This window comes from Crinia signifera, chromosome 3 (genome assembly GCF_055691185.1).
Source record: "Crinia signifera chromosome 3, ASM5569118v1, whole genome shotgun sequence".
NCBI lineage: Eukaryota > Metazoa > Chordata > Amphibia > Anura > Myobatrachidae > Crinia > Crinia signifera.
This window is the reverse complement of record NC_139219.1, coordinates 89518923-89544066: the sequence shown is the minus strand read 5'-3', so window position 1 is coordinate 89544066 and position 25144 is coordinate 89518923. Positions and strand designations below refer to the sequence as shown.

Sequence of the window (25144 nt, the reverse complement as noted above, 5' to 3'; positions counted from 1 at the left end):
TACTGTTAAAATAAATGTAATTTAGGAGCTTTATATGTGTACATATGTGCATGTACACATACATACATACATACACATATATATATATATATATATATATATATATATTAGATAGATAGGCATGGCCATTATTATTATTATTTTTTTTCTATTATATGTATAAGGTGCCAGCACCGTATAAATGAGGGTCATGTGAGTCTGGCGAGCATGTTGCTAAAGTGTTTTCCTGCACAGACACTTTATCATTCACATTGGAGGCAATACACAGATGGAAAATCTATAACTGCCATAGGGAAGGTGCAAGAATGGATAGTGTAGTAGTTAGTATGGGTTTGATTCCCACCTTATTTGTGGTTGTATACTCTCCCCGTGCTTGCGTGGATTTCCTCTGAGTACTAACTCTGAGTTTCCTCTCACAATCCAAACATACTGGTAAGGTTAATTGGCTCCTGACAAAAAATAAACCCAGTGTGCATGTACAAGGGTAGACTAGTTGGGTCTAGTTCTTCTTATCTGCTGCCACATTCTATGTTTTCGTGGTGAGACTGATGGTGGCTGTGTCTTTAGATGCTGAAAGTTGCCATCTCAGTTCATGCGCATTTGGAAGGGAATGCATACGATGGAAAGCAGGTGGTCAGAATACTGACACCAACATGCCCATAGAGGGAATGCCGGCAGGTGTTTGGCAAGTAGTATGTCAGATTACATGAATGTTCAGTTACATATTTGGCACATTATCTTCTTTTGTGTCTAGATTTTGAACCTGGATTGAGGGATGGCACTCACCCATCCGTTGTGGACCAGTTATATTTGCTCCGATGCCCCTTTTAGCTGGAGAGAGAGCATTACATAGTAGTCGAAGAAAGTGTCACTCAGGAGACTAAATTGCAAGCGAGGGGGGGGGGGTGCCAGAATTATTTTGGCTGGGGGGAGCAAAATTTATAGTTACGCCACTGTCTACCGCTATAGCCACCTGATGCCCTGCAACCCAAAATCCCACCAAAATAAACACAGAATATATATAAAACATAATAAGCCCAAAACAAACCTCCCTAAACCCCTACACCCTGTATGACCTAACACCAACTAAGGTATACCTGGATCTCCGAACAGCCCAAAACCCCACCTATTGACTATACTAACTATACCTATATTCTTGAAGGAGGATGGCGAGTCTAGTAACCCCACAGCCAGTCAGAACAAGAGAGCTATGACGGCATACATATGACAAATCAGGTATATGGGTGGAGGAGTTCCAGGATCTCATTGCAGCCACCAGTATCCAAGGAGATTGAAGGGAACTCATGACATAATCAATATTTGCGGGTGCCTTACAATAGATATCCTTAGGTATTAGCAAGTCCAGAGACACAACCAGAGCAGAATCTGACACAGAAACAAACAGGGTCATCTTGTTGCTAGGTATAAAAATATCTTCCATAGCATCCATGCAGCACAACTCTCAGGAGTAATGGGAGAGGATGGTGTACCTTCCCGGATCCCATCTAGCTGGTTAAGGAGTCTAGCAGTTGAGGCATGTATTGCACGCAGGATATAAGATAGAGGACTCCATAATCATATATGGGAAACTCGCAGTACCAAATTGCTGATAGAATAGTTGGCTCAGAATATCAAGGTGGCGGCTAGTACACCACCGATATTATATAGGAGACCAATTGCTACAGGAGCAGTTTTGTCTAGGATGTGTTCTCCGCAATGGATGCAGCTTAGATAGACAAGGGACATTATGTGCCTCAATGGATGCAGCTTATGTAGACAAGGTGTCAGGAGAAATCAGGTATTCTGACTTTATGTGCCTTTATGAGCTTCAGTCGTCAGTATTCAGGTCAGGCATCCAGTCAGGGGAGATGGTTTCTGCACACGATACTCACTTCCCCGAATATAGCAGGAGTCCTGAACAGCCATGGCAAGGAACAGCAGGGGGTTGGCAATGGATCCGGAGCATCAGTATATGGCAGAAGATGGGAATCACAGTGGGTCTCAGCTAGGTAGCACCAGGTGAGCGCGAACCCCGCAGCCCAGCACACAAGCTGTCAAGAATGTGGCGGCACCCTCCGCACGGACCGATGGAAGCCCGCCCCAAGGAGACAGCTTCCCGCGCACACCGCTTAATTACAGAGAGCCACCGCCGCTTATCACCCTAACCAGCTGAGGCACCGGGCGAGGAGGCGCTGCTAAAGGATATCGGCAATGCAGCGAGAGCAGCGGCTTCCGGGACCCAATGCAGGAGCAGGCCGCGACTGCGAAGTTTCACAAGCCGGCAGCCCAGAAGTTCTGCAGGTACTCCAGCGGGGATATGGGACAATACGCAGGACATCCCGCACCTGTTGTAGGGGTCAAGATCTCTGGTAGCAGCAGCCCAGGATGTTTAGCAGGATATATGGAGGAAGCTCACAAAAGCTGCTGCCTACTCCATGTTCGGCCAAGCCACGGCCCGAACCTTATTCTTTAAATAAGCTTTGATCTATTAAGCAACCCTAAAACTATCACATTCCTTTTGTAAATTTGGACTTAAATATGGGAAAATGATCTGGGGGCCTTTATCGCAGATAATAGCAGACTTCTGGGATAGTTACCTAGCGATGAGTACTGCTAACTCAGCAGAGTGAGAAAATTGTAGGTATCATTTAAAGCTTCGTCTTCACTACATCAGGACTTGAGGATATGCATGACCGCACTCATGACCTATGTAATACCAGTCACTGGGATATAGTGATAGCTCCCTGGCGCTTGCTAAAATCAATATAAATATATGTTAAAAGATAATCACCTTCATGGAAAATGCATTATGTAAATAAATATTGTACATCTACATACTGTATCAGAACATATGTATTCAGAATAAAATTAAAATAGGTAGAAATGTTAAAAGCTGCTAATTTTGGTGGGAAACATATCATGTACTGTTGTTAGAATTTTCTGTTAAATGCAGGTAATAGCTGAGTCCTTGTGTGTTAAACATGTCCTGTAGTCGCATTCTCAGACCTACAGTACGTGTTTACCATTTACAATACAGGGAATGATTAATCAAGATCCACAATGGATTATTAGGTATATTAAGGCTGTAACCCCCATTGATTTGAATGAGAATTATAGTTAATTTGGCCAAATGAATTGTATACACATCTTGATGACTCACACTGGGAAAGAACAGAACAAATAAAAGGAAGCTTTTAAATGTGCACTTATTTTTACAGGATCTGCTAAGGTCTGGATTAATTTAGCCCAGTGATAGCTAACCTTGAAACTCCAGCTGTTGTTGAACTACACATCCCAGCATGCCCTACTACAATTTTGCTATTTGTCCATGCCAAAACTGATGCAGGGCATGCTGGGATATGTAGTTCAACAACAGCTGGAGTGTCAAGGTTAGCCATCACTGATTTAGCCCCATATACTTAGCATAGGCTTGTAGTCTCAGACATTCACACCCGAAGCGATAAAATTATAAAATAGAATATAACAATATACTAGTGATAGGTAGGTCCTGAATTAAGCCAATCAATTAGATACACATGACAGGCCCCTGCTGCAGTCTATAAAAGGAGATGCTTAATCCTCACACGACAACAGACAAAAACATATAAAACTGCACTGGAAACAGGTTTATCAGATCCTGAATTTATTATTCAAATTATTCACTTAACAGTGAGATTTTAAAAAACCCGGTACTTGTTTCCTAGCACAGCACCACCGATTTTAATTGTATTGATCGGGGCCGCAAAAATCGCGTCCATCGCATCGCATGCCAACCAAATTGCATGCGATGCGATCGACCCGATTTTTACATTGGATTGGAATCAATGTAAAATGTTCCCTGAGACCCCAATTTTACATTGATTTCAATGTAAAAAGCCCCAAAACCCCCCATTTAGATAGCAAACCCCCCTCCTGATGGGTGAAATGGCCCTCCATTGTTAACGCCACCCCACTATTAACGCCAACCCGAAGCGTGGCGAGCGCAGCGGGTGGCGGTACGCGTTCTCCGACCTTTTCATACCCCCACTATCGCGCATTACTTCACAGGTATACGCGTCCCCTCGCCACGCTTCGGGCTCGGTGGCTCGCTGGACTCGCCACACTATATAAACTCAACTCCACGCCGACGGGGATAGTGGGGGTATGAAAAGGTCGGAGGACGCGTACCGCCGCCCCTCGCGGGTTGGCGTCAATAGTGGGGTGGCGATAGCAATGGGGGGCCATTAACCATACTAAATACCCAATGAGGGGGCATATACAATGAGAAATTGGCCATATTGGCCCTTTTCCCATTGTTCCCTATGTAAAATCGGGTTGATCGCATCGGATGCCATTATAATGGCATGCGGCCGACGCGATCAACACGATTTTAACTTGACAACTAATTTAACATTGTTCTCTATGGGAAAATCGCATTGATCGTGTCGGTCGCATCGGGGCCCTTTATAATGGGCCACGATCAACGCGATTTTGTCTTTACCGGCAAATCAATCTGGTAATTGACAAAAAATCGGGTCGATCGCGTCGATCGCATGCCTTAAGTACCTTAACTTAAGGCATGCGATCAACCCTGACGGCCGCCGTGCTAGGAAACAAGTGCTAGGAAAAAATGTACATATATTAGTAATTCCTTTAAAAAATAGGTAAGTAGTATTTAAATGTTTCCTCTATTGACTTAGTCTTAGGAGGCATTTGTTAGTAATAGTCATTTGTTAAAATGAAAAGAGAGAGAGAAAAGAAACATATTGTAAAGGCCCATACACACTGGGTGATTTTGAGCTGAAAGTCGCTCAAAACAGCATGTTTGAGCGGCTTTCCGCTCAAAGCCGCCCAGTGTGTATGCCCCAGCGATGAGCGCTGCTGCACGCTCCCGCATCATCGCCGGGAAAGCCGATCATCTGCTGGTAATACCAGCAGATGAGCAGCATTGAGGATGGCTTTATTTATTGAGAAAGGAGAGAATGTCACTGAAGTAGTGCACCACTTCAGTGACATTCTCTCCTTTCTCAATAAATATTGTCTCTATCAGTGTCCTGTGGTAGCACCCCCATATATACTTATCACTATTTAGAAACGTTTTCGAGTAATAATTTCTTCTTATGTAATAGGGGTTTATGCAAATTCTTAAAAACATTTGTCTTGTGCGACTGGTGCAAAATTCTCTTCTCTTTTTGAGGATGGCTTTGCATAGCTCTGCGCTATGCAACGCCATCCTCCCTCCTCCGTCGGCGCTGGGCAGGGGGAAAGCCACTCAGTGTGTATGCACTGAGCGGCTTTCCCTCAGCGATGATTGACATCATCGCTGTCCATACACGCTGGGCATAGTCGCCCAGTGTGTATGGACCTTAAGTTTCTTACTCAGACTGTCTGACCAGACAGATTAAGGTCCTGTCAGGGTCCTGGTCCTGGTTAAATGATGCAGCCTCCTAGTAGACAATGGTTGTGAATCAACTAAAAATATATGTAAAAAATGACATTTTACATAGATTGGGAAGTGCATCTCCCCCAGGGCCATAACAAAGACATGCATGCAGTGCCATTTTCCTATGCTATGGCACCACTCACACACCTTTGTTATGGCCCTGGGAAAGATAATGCACATTCACTGCACTTCCCAATCTTTGCAAAATGCAATTTTTCCATAGTACAAAGAAAATAAAATGTCACCTGAATGCATTTAGCTTGTTCACATTGCCCAAGGCCTGCACCCCGAGGATGCTCCAGGAGGTGTGCAGGCAGCTTGCCCACTCAGCATGATATCATGACTGATTCATCTGGCCATGACTAACGGACTGTGCTTCATATAGCTGACATGATTCACCTCAAGAATAAAAGCTGCCAGAGAATTATATTTGATTCTGTCTGATTTAGTTGTGGATTCCACAAAAGAGAACTGAAGGATAAAATAATGTAATTGTGTCTGGTTCATGTTTATAAATAAACACAAAAATGCATGCACCTGCGCAAAATCATGCTGCATTGCAGTTGGGGCTGATGCAACATGTGCAGAGAGAGTGAGACATGGGTTGGGTGTGTTGAAATTGAATCTAAACTGTAAGCATAAAGAGGTCTACCATTTGTGCGCTACATGTAAAAGCAGCCTGTATTTACAATACACAGAAAAAGTAATGTCCATCCAAATCTAAAGCTCTCATTTTGCTTACTTTACTCGCATGAATGCGGTCCTGTGTTTGCACATTAATACATTACATTCACATATGTCAACACATATCTTTGGAACTGACATACAGTATGACAGAACCATATATACACAACATTATTCACTCTCCGCCCAGTGGCTGACCACATATTGGCCATTATCAGATTCTATGCATAAGGTTCTCTCCAACCAATGATTATATATCAGGAGCAAAATGAATAAAACTTACAACAGGAAAATGCATTTAAAAAATAAAAGATGTAATAAGCTTTAATTACAAAAATATACTGTAAATGAAAATCTGATTAAATCATTGCCCCCTTAAGTAAAATTTGTTGACCAATTTATATAGTGAAATATGGAAAATTAAGGAAAAACGAATAACCTCTGTGGTACTAAATCCAGCTGATTTTATCATACGTCTTTTGCTTAATTGGAAGCTAATTAAGATTGTCTATAGCATGTTAAAACAAAATATAAAGCTGGCTTTCTGCAGTCAGCCTACATTAATCAAATGGGATGTATCCCATGGCACCCGATTTATACAAAATAAGGAACTACCGCAGCTTCATTATGTAAACGATTTAGCAACAAATCAAAATATCCTCAAGGGCTGTGGGGAGGGTTGCTATACATTGTTTTGAGTATATTAAAAATACAATGAATATAAATTAGTTGTTACTTTCTTTCTTTTTTTTTTTGCCTTAGAACAGGGGTGTCAAACTCAAATTCATCGGGGGCCGCATCAGCAGTTTGGTCACCCTCAAAGGGCCAGTCCCCCAAAAAGTACAAATGACAGAAAACTTGTACAAGGTGTACTTTAAAGCAGTATGAAACAGGACATGCATATAACAATAATGCGATAACAAAAATGGTGGGCCATCAAACACAGAGCTATGCTGCAGAAATTTGATTCCACATCCAGTACTAATTATATTGAGGTGCAGGGTTTAGTCGTAGACAGGGACAGAAGGTACAGAGCTGCCGCTAGAGTAGGTGACACCATTTTGGGAAAGACATTTTAATGTGGACTAGCAAGATAGACACGCAGTGACTAGAGGAGAGCATGGCCTGGTGTGTAAATGTCACCCTCAGTGACAGAGATCCCCACGTACAGCGACCAGCCCAAGCTATACACTACTAACCTATTTCAGTCAGCCGCCTCGCACACACGGTTACCGCTACTACCAGCAGTCCAGCACGGATCGCCAGCTGCGTGACGTCCCAGTCCCAGCAACCAACCCCGCAGCTCCGGCGAGCGAGCGAGTGCGCGCGGGGTGGGGGGTGGGTGAGAGGAGGTGGCCTAGGCAGGAGCTGGGACACACTGCCCCTGCGTGCTATCTCCTTGCGCGGGCCACATGACAAGGTCTGGCGGGCCGGATTTGGCCCGCGGGCCTTGTGTTTGACACCCGTGCCTTAGAACAAGACAGCTGATGGAATAGATGGACCATCCCAAGTGTAAACCTGCTGGCACCATCTAAATAGATGTAAATAATATGAACCTTTTCATGTTACATGGTAATAGAAAGAAATAAAGGTGTTCATTTCAGTTAATGCATTAAACAGCAGGGAAGTAATTATACAGAAGTTACATTTACAATGGAAAAGCTTAAGATGCCTATACACTTATATGCTTTGGCCCTTTGTCACATGATCTTGCCCCATTGGGCTGATAAATCGTGTGCAAAGTGCCATATTATATGTTTGTTTTTTTACCTCTGGATCCAATCCGATGCTCTGTCCCATGAGCATTGGATTTGATCCTGAGATCGCCATGGCTGCCACAAGGATTTGTTGGATCCTGTGACAGTCAATGGCATTGCATACGATACATTGTATGCAAACGGAGCACATACAGGGTATCGTATGCCGTCCTGACGCAGGGGAACCTGGCGGCTCCCCGAAGGATAGTTGACGGGTGTTGCATGCGAGGTATTAATTAATTTGCCTCTAAGATAGAGAAGAATGAAATTGAGGAATCTGCAGCCACCATTTTCAGTTCACAACAGGTGGTTGGTTATTGATACGGTTAAAATAACAATAACCAACTACTGATAACCTTTGGATATTCTTAATACTACAAATATCCAGAGTCAGGGCCTTATTCTTATTTGTATGCAAACCTGATGACAAATTAGGTGGTTAGTGGTCTGTGCATGTGCAGAACGGGTGAGCTACAATCTGTATGCATACATAGTTGTTCGATAATCATCAGGATTGTGAACACAATCAACTATGCGGTTATGCTTCCAGAGAAATCTGTGGCAGTTATGATGGTGGTAAAACCAGAGACAAGACTTCCTAGGAGAGAACTGTGCTACACATCCACACAGTTCATCATAGCCACACATCTAAGATGGTGCAAGGGGGCAGGGTCATGCACTGACAGTAAAGATTGTGGTGGCCATCTTGGTAAAGGTGAAAATGAAGAAATGAGCAAGAGATGGTGCTGGAGTGCACTCCTCTCCAAAAATGTGTGGTGGATGCCCCTGTGCTTGAGGAAAGGGGGGGGGGGGGGAATCTGGGTGATCGCCCAAGTGCCCTAATATTAATCCAGCAATGTTACTGAAACCACTACAAGTTAATTCTTCAATAACATGTTCCCACTCAAGTCCTTGCCAGACACATGTTGCAATTACAACAGCATTCCCTCATATTGATGTTCTACTTTAATCATTACTTATTATCAGTTTTAATAAGCTCTGAACATTTAACATGGAATGTTTTTTTTTTATTTGAATACATTGGGCGGAAATCAATTGCCAGCAGGAAATAAAAAATGAGAATGTTTACCCGTAGCTACAGGTTTTTTGGTTTTCAATTGCAGTATTTTTATCATTCACCTCCAGAGCAAGTATTAGTTTTCCTAAAATCGCTATGTTTGGGAAAAATCACCAGGACTTGTTTCGGGACCTCAGCAGTACCACCTCTGAGGTGCAATTGCAACTTTCCAATTAGCTCAATTTCATACATGCAAAATGACTGCTAGTGACCATTTGGAGCAGTAAGTTGCACCCGGATCATGTATATAAATGAGTCGCGGGTGCAAAGCTTTCACTCCCAGCACCATCATGAGCCTCCCTGTAGCCCTTGGAATGCCTAGAAGCTGCCTCCCCAGTGTAAAGAAGGAGGGGAGCCCACCGGGGAGTATTTTCTTTTTTTATTGGATACTGTGGGTATCGGGGGGCGTGCATACTCATACTAATCTAAACTTGTGTGAGAGGTATACAAGGGTATTTTTTACCCCATTAAACCTCGCTCCCAATTAAACGCTTCTCATTATCACTTAACCAACATCTAATATTATCACTCTGAAATTTTGACAAAATACATCTAGTTGAAGGCCCAGAACAGGCTCCCTGGGTCAAAGTACCCCCCTAAAACATGGTCAGGAATCTAGTGGACCACCTCAACTTTGTTTCAATCCAAGGTTGCCTGAATGCATAACAGGACAAGCAATTAGACTAAAGAATATTATATATAAGATACATCCCTGGACCCAAAAAGGCCCATAGCAACATCCCAATAGAATTCCCACCTCAATAAATAACCCCCAAATTGTTCAAAAACATATAATGTACAACTGCTATTATTTTTGTAATGTGACTAACCTCAAAAGAGTCAAAACTAGACTCAGTACAGGAATGTGAAAAGCAACAGACTGCACCAAAGACGGTTAAAAAGAAACAAAAACAAATGACTAATTTTCAATTTGTAACTAATTACCATTATGCACTTACATATTCTGCAGTACGTCCAAATCAGAAGTTATTAAAACGTTTTATGCAGTGAAGAATATTTTTACAGTCTATTATTTCTCTAGAAAGAATATTACCTAGTCAAGCATATATATATATATATATATATATATGCGAAATAATGTTGAATGAAAACATATTAAGTATGAATAGAAAGTCATGTGTTCTAAGTTTTATTACAACAATAAATAAATATATATGTGCACAGCCTGGCCTAGAATAATGAGTCTCCATGGATGGCAGAATATAGGAGCCTAATTAGGGTTATGGCAGAATATATATCTTCTTGCTTGGGAGGTATAGGGAGAACACAAGTTTCTTACCTATGTATGGTAAGGTAAATAAAATACATTATGTTTCTCTGATATTAAACAGAATCTAATCTGGGGTTCGTTCCCTATGAGAAATTAGATTGGGGCCCAAACAACACAGATTTCAAGCTGCAGGAAGTTGAAAGATCTCTTTGATGTGTTAAATTAATTAAAACAGCATTTGTTTAATGCAAAACCTAGTTTTCTTTTTAAAAATAAATTGCTGCTTTAAGTCTCAAGGACATCGCCAAAATCTTGCCGCTGCCCACAGGCTGTTACATTTGGGCCTGAGTTGGGTGGGCTGATTTCCCAGTCCTTAGGTCCATTCATTAAACCCAGCTAACGGACTGATTATGTTCAGCTGAGACTCTCCCTCCCCAGCTATATGAGGCATCAGGCTGACTGTCAAAAGCTAGGGGCACGGTTGCCAACTGTCCTTGGGGCAGGCCCAGGTTTTTAATGTGTAAATATCCCTTTTTTCAGTTTGGAATAACTGAACACCAATTGTTTTCTGCACGCTGGATGCAGTTCTTACCATCTGTTCTTATTCTCTAATATTTTAGCACTTATTATTGTAGAGAAGTTCAATAAACAGGAAATATTGGGAATTGTAGTACTCCCTAGGACTACCGAGAATGGATCATGCGTTACATACTTAGATTCATTTATTCAGCCACAAAGTATCCCTGGAAATTATTTTAGAATGCTGGCAAGTTTGTGAGAGCCTGCAGCTGCTAAAATCGTGTAACAATGTACACTTGTGATGTGAACATTTGTTTTTTTTGCTAGAACCCTTATCAGGGGACTCTATTATAGTCAAGGTTCTGATTATAGTCTAGAATCTTGAGGCTCAGTCAAGCAGATGGTTGTTTGTTTTATGCTAGCTGTATAAATTGGAAATGTCGCTCTTTTCACGCACAACCTTATTTTTAATATATGCAAGCTGTGAACAAGCCTTTGGTGCGGATGTCCTTCCCTAAAAGATGACAGGGAAAGAGTCAATCAGTGCATCCTTCCACAAGGTGCATAGATCTAGTAATGTATGCTTAGTCCCTGCTCCTGATTTTAAGCAGTAATAAGTGACTGTAGAATAAGTATATAAATGGGCCTGTCACTTAAATGATGAGCATGTTGATGTGGCTGCCAAGCAACACAGTTACTGGGAACATGGAAAGAAGAGAGGAGCGAGCTAATGGAAACCGTGAAGCTTTTATCTCATATGCAAGTTTAAGATTAATGCAGCTATCCTGCCGTTCGCCAGCATGTCATTTTCATATATAAAAAAAGAAACCAGTACTGCAAAAAAAGAAACCTATACACAAAATATGTAAATGGCTCTGCCAACATACATTTGCAGCAAATGATTCTGCGTGATGGTTAACCTCAAGAATAATAGTCACAGGGAGGAATAGAGGACAACGCATTAAGGTGATGAGACGATGCTAATACACGCTTTTGTAACATTACAGTATATTTACCTGTGAAGAAAAAACAACCCTAAATACTAGTATTTTATGATGCATGATAGGTAAAATGCATGATGGTCACAAACAGAAAATATGGATGTGTATTTTTGCAGGCTAAAGCAGCCCGAAATATCTGGGCAGGGAAAGCGATGGAAGCGCTGCTATAGTATTGCAACAACTGTCATACTTTTCCTGATGACTATTCACACTTTTGATGAGCTTTGGGCAATTCTATACCAACAACAACATAAGAACTTACACACACCAAGTGCCTGAGGCCTATTTGTGTGTAGTTTATATATTTCCCTGGTATTTGCATGGGTTTCCTCGGCAAATTCCATTTTCCTCCCACACACACACACAAAAAAAAAAAAATTGTAGGTAGTGTACAGTATATGAGTGTGTGACAGTATATGAGAGTGTACTGTAACATGTGATAGGGAATATACATAGTACATAGGATTGTAAGCTTGCGAGCAGGGCCCTCCTACCTTTTGACTGTCTGTAAATACCCTGTTTGTTGTAACACGGTCTCCTTTTGTAAAAAGCAACGTAATATCCTGCGCTATAGAAGAAACTGTTAATAAATAAATTAACCAAACAAGATGTTTTTTAATTGCAGACTTTCAGATTTAATTTGAGAGTATTTACATCCAAATCAGGTGAATGGTGTAGGAATTACAACGGTTTCTATATGTGCCTTCCACTTTAAGGGACAAAAAAAGAATGTGACATACTAAACAACCCTAAATCAAACTTTCACTTTTTAATACTTTGTTGTAAATCCTTTGTAGTCAATTACAGCTTGAAGTCTGGAACGCATAGACATCACCAGACGCTGGGTTTCATCCCTGGTGATGCTCTGCCAGGCCTCTGCTGCAAATATCTTCAGTTTCTGCTTGTTCTTGGGGCATTTTCTCTTCAGTTTTGTCTTCATCAAGTGAAATGCATGCTCAATCGCATTCAGGTCAGTTGACTGGCCATTGCATAACATTCCACTTATTTGCCTTCAAAAACTCTGTTTGCTTTTGCAGTATGCTTCGGGTCATTGTCGATTTGCACAGTAAAGGTCCGTCCAATAAGTTCTGAAGCATTTGACTGAATATGAGCAGATAATATTGCCTGAAACACATCAGAATGCATCCTGGTGCTTTTGTCAGCAGTCACATTATCAATAAATACAAGGGAACACGTTCCATTGGCAGCCATACATGCCCACGCCAAGATACTACCACCACCATGCTTCACTGATGATAGGTGGTATGTTTTGTATCATGAGCAGTTCCTTTCCTTCTCCATGCTTTTCTCTTCCCATCACTCTGGTACAAGTTGATCTTTGTCTCATCTTTCCAAAGGATGTTGTTCCAGAACTGTAAAGGCTTTTTTAGATGTTGTTTGGAAAAGTCTAATCTGGTCTTCCGGTTTTTGAGGCACATCAATAGTTTACATTTTGTGGTGAACCCTCTATATTCTTGTGAAGTCTTCTCTTGATTGTTGACTTTGACACATATAAAGCTACCTCCTGGAGAGTGTACTTGATCTGGCCAACTGAGGAGGGGTTTTTCTTCACCAGGGAAGTAAATCTTCTGTTATCCACCACAGTTGTTTTCTGTGGTCTTACGGGTCTTTTGGTGTTGCTGAGCTCTCCGGTGCCTTCTTTCTTTTTAAGACTGTTCCAAATAGTTGATTAGCCACACATAATGTTTTTGATATCTCTCTGATGGTTTTTTGTGGGGGATTTTACCAGCCTAATGATGGCTTTCTGCACTGATAGTAACAGCTCTTTGAATCTCATATTGTGAGTCTACAGCAACAGATTCCAAATGCAAATTCCACACCTGGAATAAACTCCAGACCTTTTACCTGCTTAATTGATGATGAAATAACTAGGAAATAGCTGACAAAGCACATCTTGGTTGGTTCATTTCAAGCCTATTGTGGTGGTGTATAGCACCCAAAATATGAGAATTGTGTCGATGTTCCAATATTTATGGACCTGAACCATCATTGCATAATTGCAGGTCCTTATTCGGCAGATAAAAAAGCCTATAAAATTGGATAGTAGAATAATGACCATTAGTCCGAAATCTTGCTACAGTATCAGGACATTTTTTAACAGCCAAAAAAGGATCGCACCTACTGTAATATCACAGCCTATGTCTGCAAGTGTTATTTTTGCATTGCATTTCAATGCAATTGTTTTCTTCAATTTGGAAATTAGCACCCAAATGCAATGTAAATATTTCCAGTACTGATAATACCTTTGCCAGTGTTCTCTAGTAACAAGTTTACAATCTATTCCCTTTTTATCCGCAATCTAGAATAGAAAGATAACCCTGGGGTAGGGAAAGGGGATGGCAGAGGAGAGTAAATTATGCAAATCATTTCTTCCTATTTAGATTTCTGGCGAGGGGAGAAAGCTTTGTTTACATTCATATTCTCTTTTTTCTTGGAAAGAAAATGATTTGCTAGACTGTGTACAAGCTTGTCCTAATCATTTAAAGGTATGAGAACAGACAGAGGATATGTGGGGATGTTATTGTAATTATAAAAGTGATTTTGGAATGATTCTTTTTTTAAATATATTTCTATCTCTGTATCTTAATATGTTGCTAAATAAATCTTTATATTCCATAAAGCACACAATTTTACTAACACATTTCTGGGAAATTCTCTAGTAATGCCATAATTCCAATGTTTACTGTATACGCTCATAAACAGTGGGTGAAGTGTGTCCGTATACAGCAGAGTGTCATAATGTCACTTCTCCTACAACTATCACATTCCATTCACTTACATGTCTCATACAGCCACTTCTAAATTTCCACAATTGTTCCCTAGCCAAGGACTTAGGAAATTCTAAGAACAAAAGCAGGGATAGGTTTCCTTAGTTTTTATTACTTAAAGATGCAATAATAAAAGAAGTAGGTCTACCAATTGGGAGAAAACATTTATTTCCCATAGGTATCAAAGTTACGGGAAGAAGCCCTTCTTACTGTACAGAGATGAAAGCAATAAACAATGTAAGCAGTGCATTTGAAAAATAGAGTTGACTAGTGCCAACGACAGTCATCATAGTCCGTAATTTGCATCTGCCCTTGACCACCCTTCACATCTGTAGCCTTGGCTGCATTCATTATCAATGGTAAAAACATGGATCTAATGAACTCGGATGACATTAGAACACCCCTTCCTTCCCCCATTCTGCCTCTGGTGTTCGTCTCTGGATCTTAAAACACCAAACACTTTCTACTACACCTTCACTAGTGCTGCATTATACGCTAATATGCTTTACAGCAGCAACAGAGGTCAATGGAATACAAATCTTAGAGCCTAATTCAGAGAAGTAGGCAAACCCAATGGTTTACGAGCATCTCTGATGTTAGGCGATTTGCACTTCCTTGCCCTGGCGGCATGAAAAATGAGCCATCTTCATTAACCTGAGGGTTATAACAATACAGCAGGCAAATTAACTCTTTTGTTGGGGCACGTCTTCAAAATATAATTTAACATGAGGGTGATCAGGTGACCAATGTTCATGCAGATGATACTATGCTGTGTCTTCAGACACAGCAGCGGATCAGAGAAGCTGACAGGAGGCGTCTATTTACACAAGATGGCGTGTGCAGAATCAGATTTGTTCTATCTTGTGAACACATTATAAAAGTTGATAACATAAATAAGAGATTAAATGTTTTTTCCTAAAATAAAAATAAAACCCAAAAATATATAAATAAAAATATACACATACACTTGAATTTTAATTTGTACATCCCTTGGCCTTATATAACCAAATGATATAAACAGGACAATACAAAGTACATCATTCTGGAAACAGAACAGTTAAGAAATGTACTGGAAAAAAAATCTAATTGTTAAGGCAAGCTTAACCAACATGTTTTGAATCAGGGTTGATCTATTAAAAGCATACATCAGCTATCACAAAGTACCACTATAAACCTGTAATTACTCTTTGAACAGATATATCCTCCCTTAAAGTGATCAAAGGAGTTAGTGCTACCAGGAAAGATGCTCATTCAGTTACATTCTGGAATAAATATTCAAAAAAAAAAAACAATCTCTTATGCATTTCAAGTTCTGTCTGTATTTAAATCTAATAAATGCAAAATCCCAGAATATTTCTGCCTATTCCAGTATGTAAGCAGAAATGTTCAAAATGTGCATCATCAATACAATGCAAAATAATAGTCTTGTCACTTTCATAATGAGCATTATACATCCAAACATTCAGAGAGCAGTGATCAAAGTTTGTGCTGTATGAATTCATCATTTAACATCATTTTGTTTCCATTTATCTTTATTGGAAACATTTAGGGATACCCGGTCTCATTAAGATTTCTACAGAAAATTTCTATGAAGCAAACAAGCACAACTTAAAAGCTCCAAAATATGTATAAAAACTAGTTTTATTCCCAAGTCTGCAAGCACAGCCTACTGCAGACCACTGCATCAATTAAACTATAGAAAACAAAAATTCTAATTTTTTTTTTCGGATTAAGCACTAATTTATGCTTGTTACAGATGCTTCCCTGAGACAAAATAATACATCATTTGTTTGTTTATATACCATGATATGGCCGGGCCCATCTTACGGCATTATGATCATAAGTACATAAAATTAGGTACTGTGTCTTTAGGGCCTCAGCTCATTATTTGCCCAAAAATAAAATGGGTGCTTACCACTGTTCTTACTGGGTTATTGGACAGTTGTTATAGCACACTAAGGGATTCATGTATCAAGTAACAAAACAATTGGAGTAGTGGATCAGTTTAGATGTTGTCCATATTAACCAATCAGCTATGAGGTAGCATTTATCAAGTACATTCTATAAAATGAAAGGTGTCAGCTGATTGGATGCTATGGGAAACGTCTCCACTGGTAACATTTTCCAATCTTTTAATCACTTGTTATGTTATATCAACCCCTTACATTTTTTACCAAAAGGTTTTCCCAAATGCCACCATTTCTTCCCTCACGGATTAAGGTTTCATTGCTGCAACACATTTTGGATTTGTTTATGTAACATGAATAGTAATACAGTTTTTAATTGAATCACAAAATGACAATCATCTCTATATTTGCATCCAAGAAAACAGAGATCATTAAAATTAAAGATAGATTTTAAAATACAAATCAACACATTAGTCAGATTAATGGTTTCTCTTACCGTTCCCTTGTGAATCTCAGGGAATGCAATATGGCAGGTCTCTTCTGTCGCAAATTCCAAAGGTGTAAAGTGTCATCCGTCAAGGCACTCACAAGCGCTCCCTTTCAGTAAGAAAACAAATATATGAGCTAAACATAAAATGAATAAGACATTTATCATAAATAACAACATATTATACTGTATCACTAATGCTTTTAAATCAGTCACTTTAAAGAACTCCACGGCAAAAAAAAATCCATCCCTTCTCCACACTAACGAAAATCATTTATCTTTCACTTTACGGTGTAGCTAGATGGACTGTATTCCTTAAGGTCCATACACACTGGGCGACTATGCCCAGCGTGTATGGACAGTGATGATGACAATCATCGCTGCGGAGAAAGCCGCTCAGTGCATACACACTGAGCAGCTTTCCCCCTGCCCGGCGCCGACGGAGGGGGGAGGACGGCGTTGCATAGCGGAGCGCTATGCAAAACCGTCCTGAAAACCGCTCATCTGCTGGTATAACCAGCAGATGAATGGCTTTCCTGGTGATGTTGCGGGAACGCGCAGCAGCGCTCACCACTTATCGCCAGGCCATACACTCTGGGCGGCTTCGAGCTGAAAGCCGCTCAAACCTGCTGTTTTGAGTGACTTTCAGCTCAAAGTCACCCAGTGTGTATGGGCCTTTACACACAACAGCTAAAGTTCTGACAGACTTTTGACAAGAGTTGGCTCGTTTAAACCACCTTGGTTTAAACCAGATGTTTTTTTTAAATCACAACATCGGCAGCGAAGGGACATGGCAACAGAGCGCTTGTGAACATGAACTTGTTCTTAAATTCAATTTCATGTATCTCTGAGTGTTACATGTTAATATGTTTAGTCTATCTACATATATTCAGATGTAATAGTAATTTAAAAGCTGTAAATGTTTTACTGAAAGATATAAAATAAATCTAATGAAAGCCAAACAATATTATTAATGTTAGAAAGCATTAAAACAAAACGCTGACATTATTACCCAGTAACACAATACATGATTGCACCAATGTACCCACGATCCACTGTGTAACAACCCCACTTTGGATATAGAATCATCCCGTCCCACTAGCCAAGGTCTTAGGAAAATAACAATAAAAATGTAGGGATAGATTTCCTTTGTTTTCATTACTCAAAGATAGTTTCTTCAAAATCTGTGAGCAAATGTACCTAGAAGAATTGATGTTGATTTGAAAGCAAAGGGAGGTCACGTGATGGGCCAAATGTATTATGGTGTGAGAATCAGAAAGTGAGAGATGTTATGAGTTTTTCCTGTGTGGTTTTTTTTTCTTTTAAGCGGCAATCATTTGCATGGCAAAAACAACCTGGTTATAAAATGTAAATGATTGCCACTTTAAAAAATAAATGGGAAAACGCTCCCAAAATCTCTCACTTTCTGATTCTCACACCCTATTACGTTTGGCACAAAGAATTGATTTAATTTAGATTTCTCTTATGTTCATTTGCTTCGCATTTTGTTAATTGAAAATAAACTATTAACACTTTTTGAAAGAATTCTTACTTTGCAGCAGTTTTTTCACACCTGCAAAAAACTTTTGCTCTATACACACATATGCATATGATTATATATAATATTATATATACATACAGTATAAAGTGTGATCACAAATGACAAGGAGACCATGTTTCCCGATAGATGCGCTGTTCGGTATTTATGTATGTATTTGACCGAACAAAACTACTTTCCAGGAATGAAGAAATTAAGGCGAAGCCGTTCACCACACATGCGCAATTGGGGAAAACGGCACGCCATCTGTTGGCAAACACATTTACCTACTGCGATTAGATAAAACACCGCTACAGCAAAAGTCTCCCTTTCATTTGGGCACACCTTATATATATCTAGTGCACAGGGTCTCAAACTCAGGACCCCACACAGTGCATGTTTTGCAGGTCTCCTCACAGGCCAGTATTCAATGAGGAAAATTCTCTGTGCATGGCGAGAGATTTTTTCTCTCGCCATGCACTCTCTGTGTTCCGGAGCCTCCTGCTCCCACTATTCAACGTATTTAAGACTCGCCGCCACTCACGGCGAGTCTTAACCCCTGCAGCGGACGAGCGTCCGCGGCAGGGAGCTGACAGGGAGCCGTGGGACGGTGGCATCCAGGGAGATTAAAGTCTCCCTGGATGCCCCAGAACATATGTGGAGGGTAGGGGGCCCCCCCGGGACCCAGGCAGCACAGGCTGCCCCCCCCCCCCCTATAGCCAGCGGGGGACCCAGTATTCACTGCACCCGTTCGTGCATATTAACGATCGGGTGCAGTGAATATATGAATATCTAATGATTGAACTTGGATCAGACCCGGATTAGACCCGGGTCAGAGATGTTTATAACGCAAGATTGACCTGGGTTATTACCAGGTTATTGCAGGGTTTGTGCATTTTTGTTCAACCTGGGTCACCCATGTTAAAACCAGCGTGATGTCATTTTTAAAGTACTTTATTGGTCTCTGAGGTCTGAACAAAGGAGGGGGTGATGTTCACACAAAGGGGTGGGCTGGGGAATGTTTGATGTTGGGTCCTAATAAAGCCAGATGTTGCTAACATTTTACTGATATTGCGATAAATTATCGCATCCCTGACTGTGCCTGTGATTTGCCTAGAGATTTCCTCCTCACCCCTGATCTGCAGCAACTCCATGATTTGTTCATCACTCCAGTTTGACATGGCTGTAAAGTGCAGTATAGTAAATTTCATGCTGTTATGCTTGTCCTCACTGTGCAGCGCAGAAAAGTATTGTGTGCTCTGCAGGCCTCAGCTGACTGGACACTGAAACCAATCAGCACTCTATACTCAGAGCAAGGAAATAACCAGAGTCTGCAGTTTTAATGCACAATAACCCGGGTATGACCCGTTTATAACCCTTCTTTTTTTTATCGGGTTGAATTATCTGGTTATTTGAACCGGGTTATTGACTGTGGTGCTCTCATATCACACATCGATCTGGGTCAAATCATCAATAACCCGGGTAAGACCTGGGTTATTTATGCAATGTGAAAGGGGTATAAGGGGTGGGAAAAATTGCAGTGGGGATCTATTTCCCCTGGGGTAATCTGTTAACATTCAGGAGTATGATGTAAAATTAGAAAAGGGGTCTGTGTAATGGGGGATGTTCAGGGGCGAGACATCTCAGGATAAAAAAAAAAAAATCTTTAAATACATTTGTAAAAACGTAAATTTTCAATTTTATTAAATAACAAAAAAAAAAAAAAAAAGCAGTCAATTTCCAAGCAGTTTTTGTATGTCTCGTCAGTAAAATGGTTAAACTGGTAAAAGCAACTAGAAAAACAGTACAGAATTTCAAGTAAAAAATACTGGTAATTATTCTGAATGTGTTATCTTGCAGTTGACATTTTAATGCAACCAAGTCTCCCAACAAAGCACCCTTAGCCGCTGCTGGATTAATTATCTCAGTTCTAGTCCCCCTCCATTCCCTCCTGTCCTAAACATCTGCCATCATTGCTGCTGAATTCACTCCTCTTCTAAAGTGTCACCCGTGCTTCCTCCTCCTGTCCCTAAATGATTGTTGCTTCTGCAACAAAGATAATACCACTATAATTTCCTGCAGTCGCATATGTCACTGGAAGACCAGGATATCAGCGTCTATTTGAAGGGGGAGACAATTCCATGGGCAAGGTACCTCAGGAAACTAATAAAGGTGAGTTGCCCATGGTTTGGGGTGTTTTGACTTGGTACGTTTACCTAACAGGGAGGATTGGTTAGTGATGAAGATATGTGACAAACTGGGCATTAACTGTACTGTGGTTATATGTCTACATTTCATAATCACAATCCACAATATCTCCCGTGGTACTTAGTGTCAAGTGTCTTACAGCTGGCTGGTGTTTCCCTACTTGTAATGAGCTTTACCCAAGAAATATACTGAGTCACCTTTGTTCCGTTAAATGTTACAGTACTATTTATAGATACCAGAAAGACAACATTTCACTGCAAGTACAAACAAAAAAGTAAAGAAGAAAAGGCAAAAGGTAAACCAATAGTACTTTAACAAAGACTCCATTTATAGGTTGGCAAAAGATAACAAGTTATCACAAGGTTGGGGGGCGCAAGAAATGGGCTGTCTTATCAAAGCTGCTGTGTACTAAGAAATGGGGTTGTCAAACCCGTGAAGAGGTAGAGAATGGATAGGGGGCGTACACTGCGCTGGTGGATATAAGGATTCAGTTACATTAATCAACAGGTGCCAATATTGATCAAATATAGACAATTTATTAATATACAGTAAATAAAAAAATATATAGTAATATTTTTAAAAAATCAGTAAAAAGTAGATAAACATGGATAGCCACAATGAATAGCAATAATTGCTTTGGATCTCACCCTTTTCTCTCCATAAAATACGGTATCGTATGGACTGTTCAATATATACATTCCCCCCCCCAGAAGCTTCATTTACCCAAAGCAAATATTGCTATTCATTGTGGCTATCCATGTTTATCTACTTTTTACTGATTTTTAAAAAATATTACTATATATATATATATATATATATATTTTTTTTTTTTTTATTTACTGTATATTAATAAATTGTCTATATTTGATCAATATTGGCACCTGTTGATTAATGTAACTGAATCCTTATACCCACCAGCGCAGTGTACGCCCCCTATCCATTCTCCATTTATAGGTTTACAGGTTTACTGGAAGCCTTGGTGAGAAATAAGTAGGGGTGAGTGGGTCGGATTTCCGAAATCCGAATACCGCCGAACACCCCAGATCAGGGAACAGACCTGAGCACTGTTCAGGGATTCCCGTCGTTGGATCTTTTGATATCCGGACTCAATATAAGTTCCACGATACCACTCACTCACTCTGGCATTGAAGAGGGTAGAGGGTGGAAGAGGTCTCTCTGGTGCTGTGGTGATCTCTGGGGGTGGCGACCTGGTGTATTTAAGTCCAGTCCTGTGTTGCTTAGTGCTGGTGTCCTGTGCTGCCATAAATCCATTGGTGCTTCTGTATAGGTCCAATCCAATGATACTGCTGTATAATTCCAGTCCAGTGATACTGCTGTATAATTCCAATTCAGTGATACTGCTGCATAAATTCAGTCCAGTGGTACGGTCAATAAAGTCAATTGGAACTGCTGTTAAAATCCAGGGATACAGTTGTATAATTCCAGTCCAGTGATACTGCTGTAAAATTCCAGTCCAGTGATACTGCTGTAAAATTCCAGTCCAGTGATGCTGCTGTAAAATTCCAGTCCAGTGACACTGGTGTACAATTCCAGTCCAGTGACACTGGTGTATAATTCCAGTCCAGTGACACTGGTGTATAATTCCAGTCCAGTGACACTGGTGTATAATTCCAGTCCAGTGATACTGCAGAATAAATTCAGTCCAGCGGTACTATCAGTAGTCAATTGGAACTGCTGTTAAAGTCCAGGGATACAGTTGTATAATTCCAATCCAATCAGTGGCGTAACTATAGTCCCGCAGCCCCCACTGTGTCGAGGAGGCGATGAGAGGGTGCGGGCGCCAGGGGGGCTGCAGGGCTATAGTTATGGCACTGCCTTCTGCTCCTGCCGCCAGCGCTTCTGTCTGCGCGCCAGGTCCTGGCTCTCCCGGCTACTGCTGCTAATGAGAAGTGACACTCGGAAAATGGCTGCCCCATACAGCAGACCGCTTTTAAGGTTGCTAGAGGAGGCTGTATAATTGCAGTCCAGTGATACTGCGGTATAATTCCAGCGCAGTGATACTGTTGCATAAATTCCATCCAGTGGTACTGCCGATAAAGTCCATTGGTACTGCCGTAAAATTACATTCCAGTGATACTGCTGTAAAATTCCAGTCCAGGGATACTGCTGTATAATTCCAGTCCAGTGATACTGCTGTTTAATTCCAGTCCAGTGATACTGCTGTATAATTCCAGTCCAGTGATACTGCTGTATAATTCCAGTCCAGGGATACTGCTGTATAATTCCAGTCCAGGGATACTGCTGTATAATTCCAGTCCAGTGATACTGCTGTATAATTCCAGTCCAGTGATACTGCTGTATAATTCCAGTCCAGTGATACTGCTGTATAATTCCAGTCCAGTGATACTGCTGTATAATTCCAGTCCAGTGATACTGCTGCAGAAATTCAGTCCAGTGGTACTGCCGATAAAGTCCATTGGTACGGAATGGCAAGGATTGGCTTAGGCCCTGGCCTATGTTCAGGACTAGTGGTTCAGATTCACAAGACGATCTAAGCCCTCCTCCTCCCCCGCTAGAAAATTAAAGAGAGTAAAGCTGTCGTAAAAAACACAGCAAACAAGTGTGCATTCTAAAAATATGGGATCACAAATCCCCAAGGAGAGTCCAAGGGTGTTGGTGGTTGTGAAATTCCCATCACTTTGCGGGCCCTCTGCATATGCTGGAATGATCACCAACAGTCAAGTTCTTGAATTTGAGATATAAGGTGTCAATGTTGAAGTACTCCAGAAGGAGGATATTGATGTAACTGGTGCAGAGGAGGAAGTTGAAAAGGAGGATGCTGATGGTGATGTGGATTGCTTAAATGAGGCACTGGGCCAGACAGCTGTTGTCCATGGGATGACAATGCCCATCACCATGCCTGAGCAGAAGACAAAAAATCCACCTCTTTAGTCTGGAATTTTATTATTTAGATCCAGACAACACTTGTCTTGCCATATGTAGCTTATGTAAAGCTGCAATAAGCAGGGGTAAGGCCGTTGGCCACATAGGGACATCCTCCTTTATGCGTCATCTGAAGTTCCTTCATAAGTCACTGTGTAGTTAAGAAACTGTGGCTATGAATGTAAACAATCCAGTGACACCTAAATCCCAGCGTTTTCATCCCAGGTTTTCATGCACTGGGATGAAAGGTGGGATAAATGACAGGCAGGATTTGGGTGCTCAATAATAATAATTATTGAGCATCCAAATCCTGCCTGTCATTTATCTCAACTCTTATATACACCAAGGAGCAGAGCGCTGCACTAATCCAACCCTAAATTTGTCAACCCAATCCAGACCGGTCTTCTGGAAGGTGAAGCAGCTAGCACCAAACAACCGAGCACGGTGTGCAGGCACCCAAAGTATAACTAATGTCATCAGCATGACTGAATCCTCTTCTATCTGGGATGTCTCCGGAGGATCTTAGGGTGCTACACCTACTGCTGCCGCAGCTGCTGGGAGTACTTTATCACCCAGAGGTGAAGTCGGAATACCACTATTTCATTCAATAAGCAACTGACCATCCAACAGTCGTTTGCGATGAGGACCAAGTACGACAGCAGTCATCCTCTGGCAAAGCGGATAACTCAGGCCTTGACAGCTATGTTGTTGTTAGACATGCATTCAGTATCTGCCATTAATGGAGTGGGATTTAGACAACTGATTGAGGTATTGTGTTCCCGGTACCAAATCCTGTCTAGATTCCACTTCACTAGAAACACAGGATGTACAAAGACATCTGAAAAAGTGTCCTCACTGCCCCGAAATATGCGGTTGCACCCACTGTCCACTTAACCACAGACATGTTGACAAGTGGTACAGGGCAAATTGAGGACTATATGACTGTGACATCCAATTGAGTAGATGCATCGCCTTCCACAGCAACAGCAGCATCTCTGAACACCAGCACCTTCCAAGGCAGGCTACGCTGTGTATCATTGGTTTTACTGAGAGGCAAAACAGCAACAACCTCTTAGAGAAACTGAAGGAAATCATTGAGCTTACCCCACTTAGACTCTCTAGGGGATTTGTGGTATCGGACAGTAATTTTGTGAGGGCATTACATATGGGAAAATTACAACATGTGCCATGTTTTGCCCACACAATAAATGCGGGACACTTTCACCATTCTGCCACTGCCTGCCGAAGACTGTAGCACCATCAAACCCTCCTGAACCTGCCCTGCAATTACCTCAAAGAAGAGGTTGAAACATGGTGGAACTTCACCCTCTATATGCTGCAGAGGATGGAGGAGCAGCAAAAGGCCATTTAAGCCTACTCAGTCACCTATGACATAGGCAAAGGAGGGCGGATGCACCTTCCCCTGATCAAGCTGTTGCAGAAACTGGAGAAAGTTAAGGAGGAGCTAAAGCGTGGCGATTCCACAAAGAAATGTAGGTCTTATGGATTAAGCCCTTCATACACTTTGCCAGGATACAAGGGTGGTCAGTCTATTAAATTCAGAGCACTGCATTTTGGCCACCGTGCTCGATCCTTGGGATAAAGCGTATGTTGTGTCTT

The 25144-nt window shown here is 41.1% G+C and overlaps 1 protein-coding gene across 6 annotated transcripts in view; it reads right to left on the bottom strand.

Annotated features, from left to right (window-relative positions):
* The window catches only part of STXBP5 (syntaxin binding protein 5), a 385959-nt gene that overhangs the window by 237067 nt on the left and 123748 nt on the right, over positions 1-25144 (bottom strand). For all 6 annotated transcript variants that reach the window (XM_083176191.1, XM_083176190.1, XM_083176193.1 and 3 more), the window contains exon 4: positions 16885-16985. In XM_083176191.1, the coding sequence (XP_083032317.1) occupies positions 16885-16985 (101 nt within the window). The remainder of the gene's footprint in view (positions 1-16884; positions 16986-25144) is intronic.